At 42.7% G+C, this 10,810-nt stretch overlaps 1 protein-coding gene across 1 annotated transcript; it reads right to left on the reverse strand.

Annotated features, from left to right (window-relative positions):
* Window positions 1-1,462: 1,462 nt before the first annotated feature.
* LOC138149886 (DLA class I histocompatibility antigen, A9/A9 alpha chain-like) lies at window positions 1,463-3,758 on the reverse strand. The gene is made up of 5 exons (XM_069073079.1): window positions 3,615-3,758; window positions 3,080-3,355; window positions 2,814-2,913; window positions 2,276-2,302; window positions 1,463-2,119 (listed from the first exon to the last, which is right to left on the reverse strand). Exons 1-5 carry the CDS (start codon window positions 3,640-3,642, stop codon window positions 2,113-2,115), a joined length of 438 nt encoding a protein of 145 aa, XP_068929180.1. The 5' UTR covers window positions 3,643-3,758; the 3' UTR covers window positions 1,463-2,112.
* Window positions 3,759-10,810: the final 7,052 nt, after the last annotated feature.

Consider the following 10,810-nt stretch of genomic DNA (forward strand, 5'->3'; position numbering starts at 1 on the left):
AGACCAAGGCCAGAAAAGCAACTCCAGTCCTATGAAAGGTTTCACATTTCAGTGAACTGAGTATTCATCAGAGATATCGAAGCAGCATTTTTGGCCTGTTCTTTGTAAGCCACTGAGGCCAGTAAGTCTTGTGAGAATAGAGAAGACAAGACCTCCCTGTACAACGCTCCACCACTGTATGACCCAGGCAAGAGGAAGCTTCTGGGCTCAGAGGAAGATAGTTCCACCCCCTCAAAGCTCTTTGCCTATGCTAACCCAGGGTCCCCAAATCATGGCTGGCCATCGTACAAGACAGCTCACACCCCAGGGTAGCTTGTCCACCTGCTTATTAGCACAGAATCCCTGGTCTTTCCTCAGAGAGAAGCCTCCAACTTTCTGTTGTAAAAACTACGTCCTAGCTACTCAGCGAGCAACAAACGCCCAGTGTGACCCCAGGGTCTGACCCGACATAACTGTAGCAAATGTTTTTCTGAATTATCACATTATCAGCCATGAGACAGGAGGGCCCTGCTCATGAGGTCATGAGACCTCATCAGAGGTCTCCCCCTGCCCCCATCCCGCTGACTGCCCTCCTTAGATCAATTAGTAATTGTAATGGGACAGTCCCCCACACAGGGATTATAGAAGAAGGGAGCTAATCTTGGACACCCTTGGATGAAGAAAAACATTGTCTGATGCTAAGCTGAGATAGTGAATATAAGATGGGAAGGAAATAGAAGTAATCAAAGCATTCCTCTGGGAAACACTAGGGCAGAACAAGAGAGGGAAAGGCAGGTGTTCCCGGCAGCCTGGATCATTCCGAAGGGGAAAGGAAAGGGGTGGAGGGGAGAAGCCATAGGTGAGAGCCATGTACAGGGTCAGGACTCCAGGGAGGCAGGAAGGGACAGGGGCTTTCTATTTAGAGACCAGATATCCCCCCTTCATTAATTCCAAAGGGTTAAGGTTCTAATCCTTCCCTTCTTCAGAGGGAAGATGAGCCAGCACCCTGGGGCAGCCTAAAGAGGGGACAGGGGGATCCCTCAGTACAATGGCTGTCACTAACAAAGATAGAATCCCAAGGCCCTGGACTGAGCCCTGAGAAGAGAGCACAGAAGCCCTTAGGGAGGCCCCTGCAATGAAAGAAAAGCAGGGACACACACACAAGGTGAAAGGAGAATGACCACAAAACAAAAAGAATTGGAACTCTGAAAGTGTGACCTGAGGGCAGACTATGGGCTCAGTCCCCCCAGGCCTGTCTTGGCAAGGTTCCAGTCCCTGCAGGCAGCCTAGGCTCCCTCTGAGGCCCTGGAACAAGTCCCAACAGACCATGCCCACAGGTGCCACCGGAGTGGAACAAATCAAAGACAAATGCCTGCCCCATCATGCTGTACAATACACTGGCCCTCCCCCAGGCTCCTTCCCTTGGCCCCAGCCCCCTGCCAGCACTCACCAACTCAGCAGAGCAAATAAAAACATGCAAAGATGCTTCCAAACTTTCTTTTATTTTCCCCTTCACATGGCCAGAACATCTCCCCTTTGGCATCCTGCACCACAACCACCCACCCAATAGAAGCTCAGCTGAGATTGTGGAGAAAAGCTTAAGACCCCAGAACAGTAATTCATTAGGCAGTTTTGGCAGTCGAGATCCAGAGGTCAGGGCAGCATCAAAGGTGAAGGAGGGCTCGTTCCCAAAGCCCTCTGGCCCTGACTGCTGGATGTCTCTGCAGTGAGGCAGCCAAACAGAAAGAAAGGAGGCAGGAAGGGAGGCCTTAGGGAAAAGGGTGAGGGCCCTGAGGATGCTGCCCTGGGCTTGAGCCAGTAGAGTCCAGGGAGGATCCCAGGGGCTGGTGCTGGGGAGAGAAGCCAGAGGGCAACAGGAAGAACACAGGGACTGCAGACTGGTTTTCTTTCTCAGGTCCGTACCAAGCAATTTTCTAAAGCTGAAGGACAGAGAGACTCAGGGGCATTCTCCAAGGCCCCTCTGGCCTCCAGCCTCTCATTATTCTGCTTCACCATCCGGCCAACCCTCAGCCCAACCTCCCACACAGCCCCATTTACCCCAGCCCCTCTCTCCTTCCAGGCCCCCAGAGTCTCACCCTGGCTGTGAGAGAGACGTCTGGCCCCTGTGCACTGTCATTTCCTGGAGACAAAGATAGGAAAACAACCCAGTCAGGGACACACATCCCAGAACCAGGCTGCTGAGCTAAGCCTCTCCTCTGCCTTCTCATTGCTCAGGTCCCAGAGACACCATGGCCTGGCCCCTTCCTTCTGCCCTCCATGTCTACCCTTCACTTACCTGCAGCCGGAACAGTCACCTCCATTTCCACTTGGAAAAGGAAAAGAAAATCCCAGTGAGGAACCCAGGAGAGAAGACCACACCAAGGTCTCAGAAGCTCACTGGTTTGTCTTGGAGACACAAGTAACTGGGACTTCACCCCCTCCCCCATTCCACTCCAGCCCCTAGATCCAAGGGGAAGAGAGAAAAGAGGCCCCCAAAGGGGCCCTTCCCCCATCCAGGCCTGCCTCCAAGGGCTCCCAAGGCTAGGCTACAGCCCCCAGCTGGGGGGACACCAGGCCCTGGGGCAGAGACCCCCATATTCATCTCTGATCTGAGTCTGAAGCAGATTCCCCCCTCAGCCAGCCTGTCACACCCCTGCCAGGCATCCTCAGAGAAATGGTTTCCAGTTAGGAAATTGTTCAGCTAGAGCCTTAGGGCCTGTCTGATGGTGTCTTAGATGGGAGAGAGAGAACTTGGGGACAGAAAGACAAGCTGGGGGTCAGGGGACGCCCGGATCTCTTCGGTGCCTGCTCCCTGAGGACCCTCCCAGGCCTGCCCACCTGAATTCCTTCTGCAGTTCACAAATCCAGCAATGACTGCAATGAGACCAGCAGTAATGCCCCCAACAATGAGCCAGGTAGATAAGGAAGGTTGCTCTGAAATGGAAAAGGGAAGTGAGAGGCCCTGAGCCCTCTGGCCTGAGGTTCGCTAACCCTAACCCCACCTCCCCCCAAAACCCCCCCCCCCTCTGGTCCTGTGGAGAGGATGGCCCTTCCCTCCCCCCCCCCAGCCCCTCCTCACTGCCCTCCCCCTCCCCCTTACCCCACTGCAGGGTGAGGGGCTCAGGCAGCCCCTCGTGCTGAACTCCACAGGTGTACTTCCCTTCCTGGCCCGAGGTCATGCCCACAGCTGCCCACTTCTGGAAGGTGCCATCCCCTGCAGGCCTGGTCTCAATGAACTCCATGTCCTGGAGCTGCTCCTGCCCATCCCTCAGCCAGGTCAGGGAGACCTCAGCCGGGTAGAAGTCCTGGGCCTGGCAGCGCAGGGTCACCTCCCTATGGGGGGCGGCCTGGCTGGTCACTCGAACAGAGGGTGGGTCTGGGGGCAAAGGGCAGAGGCACTTCTAGGCTTCCTTCCCGGGACACAGGGGCAATGGGGGAGGGGGACACCCACAATCCGGGCCTGGGGTACACGGGGTCCTGGGGGCCGGAGCCTTGAGTGCAGAGCACACTCAGGCGGGTCTGGGGTCAAAGGGCAGAGGCAGTTCCAGGCTCCCCTCCCCCTCCCCTCCAGGAGTATAAGAAGGCTTGGGGTCTGGGGCAGGGGTCCCTGAGTGCCGCGTACACCAGGCCGGTACCTGCCCTCAGCAGGGCCTCCTTGCCCATCTGCAGGTACTTCTTCAGCCACGTGACGCACGTCTCCTCCAGATAGGCTTTATGCCTCTCCGTTTCTCTCCCCTCCGCCTCCCACTTGCGCTTGGTGAGAGAACATGCAGAGAAACATGCATATATTCACATGCTTATATTGTATAGACATGGAGGATATCAAGAAAAATAAATGGAGCTTATATATTCTCATTGTTAATAGTCACTGCCACATACATATTATGTGGAATAAATATGCAGAAAAGACAAAAAGGCATAGCAAAAGAAAAAGAGCATATATATTATGCACAGATTTGTGGGGGTAGCAATAAAATGTGAGGAGACAAAAAAAGGATATTCTTATAAATCTCTTCCCTAACCTTTCCTTTTCTCAAAACCTGAGGAATAGTCACTTACTGCTGTACTGCTGAAGACTGATATCCAATGGGGCTGACAGGAACTCCTAGGATTAAAGTTTAGTTAAAGAACCTGGGTGCTGTCATATTGAGGTACCTGGCAGCCTGGGTCTGAAGAACAATGACTGCGGCCAAATTATAAAGAAGCAAACTATAGGAGCTCATTTCTCAAGAGAGCTATGATTATCATGTCACCTGCAAGGGCTTTGACGCCATGTGCAGGGGGAATCCCAATAATAATCATTATGTAGTATGTGCAAGTCACCTACACTGTCAACTCATTGAAATAGCTCATTGCAAATGAAAAGTGGCTCTCCGGGAGGTAAGTCATTGGAAGCTCAATTACTGTAAGTGATGAGTTTCTTTTTATCTGGGGTAAATGGAGTTCATAAGAAGTAGGGAAGAGAATCAACTGTCACCTTTTTTCTCTCGAGAAATAGTGTGCAGAACAAATTTGAAATTTTTATTTCTAATTGGAATGACTCAAAAAATCTCTGTCCCTAGCTCTGGTCTGAAATTGAGGGAAAATGAGGTTAAGTGATTTGCCTTAGGTGTCTCTGGTGAGAAATGTAAAGATGGAATTTGAGCCTAATTCCTCTTCCTCCTGAGTCACTTGGGGAGTGAGTATCAATAGTTTGTTCTGTTATGTGCTTGACCAAATCACTGTGTCCCCACAAACTTCACTGAGTCAACTGGATTATAATTATTTTAGGAGTGATTTCCCATTTTTTGTCACTACTATGAGTTAGCTATCTTCTAATATAGGGCCCCTGTGACTCTGGCCTTATCCTTCATCGGGAATAGCTGCTCTACAACACTGATGAGGTCAGCAATAGTTATAGATATGGGCTTAAAGAGACCTAGGTCATTCAGTGACTTGAGTGCAGGACCTAGAGTCAAGAAGACCTGAGCTGAAATCTGTTGTTAGACACTAGCTACGTGTCATTTAGCAAGTCACTTAAACCTCAGTTCTCTCAGTTGTAAAAGAAAAATCATACTATCACCTGCCTTTTAGGGTTGTTGTGATGATCAAATGAGATAATATTTAAAGCACTTTGCACAGTGCTTGTCACATAATAGACACTTAATAATTCTGGTTTCCTGCATTTCTGTTTTCTTTCCTTATTCCCTCCCTTGCTTCCTTCCTTCTTTTGAACTCCCTAGTTACCTAACTCACTCAGTCTCTTTTCTCTTACAGAAAGAAGTCAGTCATTGTGTAGCTGCAATAAAATAAGTAAAAATAATAAGCTCCGTATAAATGTTTGTTGCTCCCAGGAGGCTACCATAATTTAAAAGGTACCACTGGCCTTCTTCACAAAAAATACAAGGGCTTTTATAAGGGGACCTGGTGTAATGAATTGCTCCATTTTCCTTCTCTTTTATCCCTAGAAAAGAAATAAATTTCATACAACTCTGGAAGACTCAGTACTATCTGGTGGTATCTGCATGGGAAAGGTTGGATCACTCAAATGGTTTTTAGTGGTCTCTACACAAAGCAAAATTCACAGAGAGGACTGAAATATACCAGGCACATATTGATCTTCAATAGTCCTTCTCTTTATAGTCTGCCTCTATAGCTTCCTCTGAATGATTCATAAATACTCTTGGTTTAGGGGAGACCAGTTATCAGTAGGTTTTATTTTTAATATTTCAAATTTTCCCATTTACACATAAAAAAGTTTAACATTATTTTTTTAATGTTGACTTCCAAATTATCTCCTCCCCTTCCTGCCCCCACCCATTGAGAAGACAAGTAATGTGAAATAGATTATAATGTGTAGTCATGCAAAACACATTTCCTTATAAGTTATTCTGTGAAAGAAAACACAGATAAAAAAAACTCAAGAAAAATAAGGTAAGTAAAGTAAATATTTCTTTGACATGCATCCTGGCTCTACCAGTTTTTTTCTTGGGAGATGTATAGCACCTTTTAGTATAAGTCATACAGAATTGTTTTAGATCATTATATTTCCGAGAATACTTTTTATTCATAGTAGATCATCATATATTATTGCTATTACTTTTATCAGGTTGTCCTGTTCCATATCTGTAACTCCTGTTCAGGTTCACTTGGTATCCATTCTATTTGGGTCTGGTCTTTTCATCAGGAATGCTTGAAAGTCCTCCATTTCATTGAAAATCCATTTTCCCCCCAAAAGGATTTTAATCACTTTTGTTGTGTAGGTCATTCTTGGTTGTAATCAAACTCTTTTGCCCTCCAGAAAAAAAAAAAAAACATATTCCAAGTTCTCTGTACATGCTGCTAAACCTTGTGTTATCCAGATGGTGTCTTCATGATATTAGATTTGCTTCTCTTTTGGCTCTTTGTATTATTTTCTCTTTGTTCTGGAAAGTCTGAAATTTGGCTCTACTATTCTTGGGAATTTTCATTTTGGAATGTCTTTCAGAAGGTAATCATTGGACTCTTTCCATTTCTATTTTACCCTGTGGTTCTAGAATACCAGTAAAGTTTTGCTTGATAATTAATTGAAAGATGATGTCTAGGTTCTTTTTTGCATCATGCCTTTCAGGTAGTGTAATAATTCCTAAATTATCTCTCCAGGATCTATTTTCCAGGTCAATTGTTTTTTCCAATTAGCTTTTCTTTACCTAATTTTTACTTTACCACTTATTTTATTAATTAATTAATTGACCAATTAATTAATTAATCATTTTTTGGGGGGTGGGTTGAGTCAAGATGCCAGAGTAAAATCAGAGATTATGCATTCAGGGATATAAACCTTCACTTAAGAACTGCTTTTGCAGCATGCCACAAGTTTTAGTATGTTGTCTCATTTTCATTCTCTGGAATCAAGTTTCTGATTGTTTCTATAATTTCTTGTTTGACCCACTCATTCTTTAGGAATAAATTTTTTAGTTTCCAATTAGTTTTTAGTCTATCTTTCCATGGCCCTTTATTGCATATGAATACATATTGCATATGCATATTAAATCATGATCTGATAATGATGCATTTAATATTTCTGCTTTCTGCACTGAATTGTGATGTTTTATGCCCTAGTACATGGTCAATTTTTGTGCATGTGCTATATACCACTGAGAAGAATGTATATTCCTTTTTATTGCCATTCACTTTTCTCCAGAGATCTATCTTATCTAGCTTCTCTAAAATTCTATTCACCTCCTCAATTTTTTCTTGTTTATTTTGAGCTTAGATTTATCAAGTTCAGAGATGGGGAGATTGAGGTACCCCACTAGTATAGTTTTGCTATCTATTTCTTCTTCTAATTCCCTCAACTTCTCCTGTAGGAATTTGGATGCTATACCACTTGATGCATATATGTTAAGTAATGATATTGCTTCATTTTCAATGGTGCCTATTAGCAGGATATAGTTTCCTTCCTTATGTCTTTTAATTAGACCTATTTTTGCTTTTGCTTTATCTGAGATAAGGATTGCTACCCCTTCTTTTTTTTTTTTTACTTTAGCTGAAACATAATATATTCTACTACAGCCTTTTACCTGTACCCTGTGTGTATCCCCTTGTTTCAAATGTGTTTTTTGTAGACAGCATATTGTAGGATTTTGGTTTTTAATCCATTCTGGTATCTGCCTCTGTTTTATGGGAGAGTTTATCCCATTCACATTCACGGTTATGATTACTATCTGTGTCTTTGCCTCCATCCTATTCCCTCTCCTGTTTGTGTTTTTCCTCCCTTTCCCTCCATAAGAGTTTTCCTTTGACCACATCAGTATTCCCTCCCTCTGAACCCCCCTCTTTACCTACCCTTTCCCCTTACTACTATTTCCCTTCCTTCCAACCAACCCCCCGATTTTTATCACCCCCTTTACTCCTTTTACTGACTATAAGGCACGATGCATTTTTATAATTAATGGGGTATGTTATTCCCTCTTTGGCCCCAAACCAATGAGAGTAAATTTCATACAGTGCTCCTCTCCCTCCCTCCTTTCTCTCTATTATAATGAGTTTTGTGTTTTTTATGTTATAATCCTAAACTTAACTGATTATGTTGATCCCTCTTTGAACCAGAACTAATGAGAATAAAGTTCATATGATGTTCATCTCCCTCCTAACTTCCCTTCCACTATAGAATGATTTTATGCTTCTTTATTTGGTATAATTTACATTTTTCTGCCTCATCCTTTCCTTTTCTCCCATTACAGTCCCTTTGAACTCTTTAATAAGGTTTTTTTTATCATCAGATTAGTTTATTTATACCCATGCCCTCTATCCATGTATATCCCTTTTAAAGGTCATGAACATCATATAAATTTCAATGTTGACAATTATCAGCTTCCCATATAAGGATGTAAACAGTTTACTCTTACTGAATCCCGTTATGTGCATGTGTATGTGTGTGTGTGTGTGTGTGTATGTGAGTGTGTGTGTTTTCATTGTTTACCTTTTGTGTCTTTCTGGAGTCTTGTAATTGGAGATCAAATTTTCCATTGAGCTCTGGCTTTTTCATCAAGAAAGTCTGGAAGTCCCTTATTTCATTTAATGATCGTCTCCTTGCCTGAAAGATTATGCTCAGTTTTGGCAGTTGTAGTCCTAGCTCTTTCGCCATATGAAATATCAAATTCCAATCCCTCTGATCTTTTAATGCAGAAGCTGCTAGGTCCTGTGTAATCCTGACTGTACTTCCAGGATATTTGAATTGTTTCTTTTTGGCAGCTTGCAGTATTTTCTCCTTCACCTTATAATTATGCAATTTGGCTACTATATTTCTTGGAGTTTTCAATTTGGTATCTCTTTCAGGAGGAGTCTGGTGAACTCTTTTGATAAGTATTTTACCCTCTGATTCTAGGAGTTCAGGACAGTTTTCTTTGACAATCTCTTGGAGGATGTTGTGCAGGATGCTTTTTTTTATCATGGCTTTTTGGTGGACCAATAATTCTTAGGTTATTTCTCCTGGATCTGTTCTCCAGGTGAGTTATTTTTCCAGTGAGATATTTTAAACTTTCTTCTAATTTTTCAATCTTCGTGTTTTGCTTGACTGACTCTTGAAGCATCATAAAGTCCTTAGCTTCAATTTGACTGATTCTAATTTTTAGTGAATTATTTTCCGCATTTAGTTTTTGAAGCTCCTTTTTTTAGGGAGGTATTTCCTCTAGTTAAACTGTCCCAGGTCACAGATTTTACTTTTTAAGGATTTGTTTTCTTCAGTGATATTTTTTTTTTCCAGTTTGGCCACTTTGGATTTAAATTTATCTTCTACCTCTCCAATTTTTTTTCCCACTTTCATTTTTTTAAATTAATTTATTTGTTTCCTTTTAGTTTACAGGATTCAATTCCACAATTCCTTGAGTTTCACATTTTGTGAAATGTGAATCTCCCTCCCCTCCCTCCCCCATGGCTGCATATAGTCAAGTATAGGATCTGTAAATACTTTCACATTGTACATTAGTCAGGTTATGAAGATGGATTGTATTAGCTAGAATGAAAAATGGTAAAGAAGACATAACACCAAATAAGAGAAGGAAAAAGATCAGGTATTTTGTTTTCACCCGGATATAAACTCAGTACTTTCTAGTTCTTTCTCTGGATGCACATATATCCCTGCATCATGAGTCTTTTGGGATTGACTTATAGCACTGCCTTGCTGAGAAGAGTCCAGTCTATCAAAGTTGGTCATCACACATACGTTGTGTCTGTAATTGTGTACAAATTTCTCCTGGTTCTACTCTTCTCACTCAGCATCAGTTTGTATAAGCCTCTCCAGGTAAATATGAAGACCATCTGCTCCTCATTTCTTATAGCACAATAGTATTCCATAACATGCATATACCACAACTTGTTTAGCCATTCCCCAATTGATGGGCACCCCATTAATTTCCAATTCTTTGCTACCACAAAAAGAGCTGCTATAAACATTTTTGTACATATGGGTCTTTCTCCCATTTCTATGATGTCTTTGGGATATAACCCTAGGAGTTGTATTGCTGGATCAAAGGGTATGAAAATATTTATAGCCTTTTGGGCATAATTCCATATTGCTCTCCAGAAAGGCTGGATCAGTTCACAACTCCACCAGCAATGCATTAGTGTTCCAATTTGCCCACATCTTCTCCAGCATTTGTCATTTTCCTGTTTTGTCATCTTAGCCAATCTGACTGGTGAGATGTGGTAGCTCAGAGTTGTTTTGATTTGCATTTCTCTAATTAATAGTGAATTAGAGCATTACTTCATGTGCTTATAGATATCTTTAATTTCTTTCTCTGAAAACTGCCTGTTCATATCCTTTGACCATTTATCAATTGGGGAATGACTTGTATTCTTATAAATTTAACTCAATTCTCTGTATATTTTAGAAATGAGTCCTTTGTCAGAGACATAGGTTGTAAAGATTCTTTCCCAATGTCCCACCTCCCTCTTAATCTTGGTTTCATTGGCTTTGTTTGTACAGAAGCTTTTCAATTTCATGTAGTCAAAATTATCCATTTTACATTTTATAATGTTCTCTAATTCTTGTTTCTTCATAAAGTCTTTCCCTCTCCACAAGTCTGATAGGCAAACTATTCCTTGTTTTAGGAGACTGCTTACAGTATCAACCTTTATACCTGGATGGTGCACCCATTTAGACTTGATTTTAATATATGGTGTTAGATAATGGTCTATGCCATACTATATTCCAATTTTCCCAGCAGTTTTTGTCAAATACTGAGTTCTTAACCCAAAAACCAGGGTCTGGGGGTTGATTAAACAATAGATTTCTATAGTTATTGACTTCTGAATTGCATGTGCCTAATCTATTCCATTGATCCACTCCTCTATTCCTCAGCCAGTACCA

This window comes from Petaurus breviceps, unplaced genomic scaffold (genome assembly GCF_028583685.1).
Source record: "Petaurus breviceps papuanus isolate PSGF00001 unplaced genomic scaffold, PetGlider_PUasm1.0 90864, whole genome shotgun sequence".
Classification (NCBI taxonomy): Eukaryota; Metazoa; Chordata; class Mammalia; order Diprotodontia; family Petauridae; genus Petaurus; species Petaurus breviceps.

Bases quoted from the DNA above. Each gene is read 5' to 3' on its own strand.
- LOC138149886 (XM_069073079.1), bottom strand. From the start codon at position 3,642: ATGGGCAAGGAGGCCCTGCTGAGGGCAG. The intron at 3,356-3,614 runs GTACCGGCCTGG...CTTTGCCCCCAG, and splicing joins GGAGGCCCTGCTGAGGGCAG to ACCCACCCTCTGTTCGAGTG. The intron at 2,914-3,079 runs GTAAGGGGGAGG...TTTCCATTTCAG, and splicing joins GCCCCTCACCCTGCAGTGGG to AGCAACCTTCCTTATCTACC.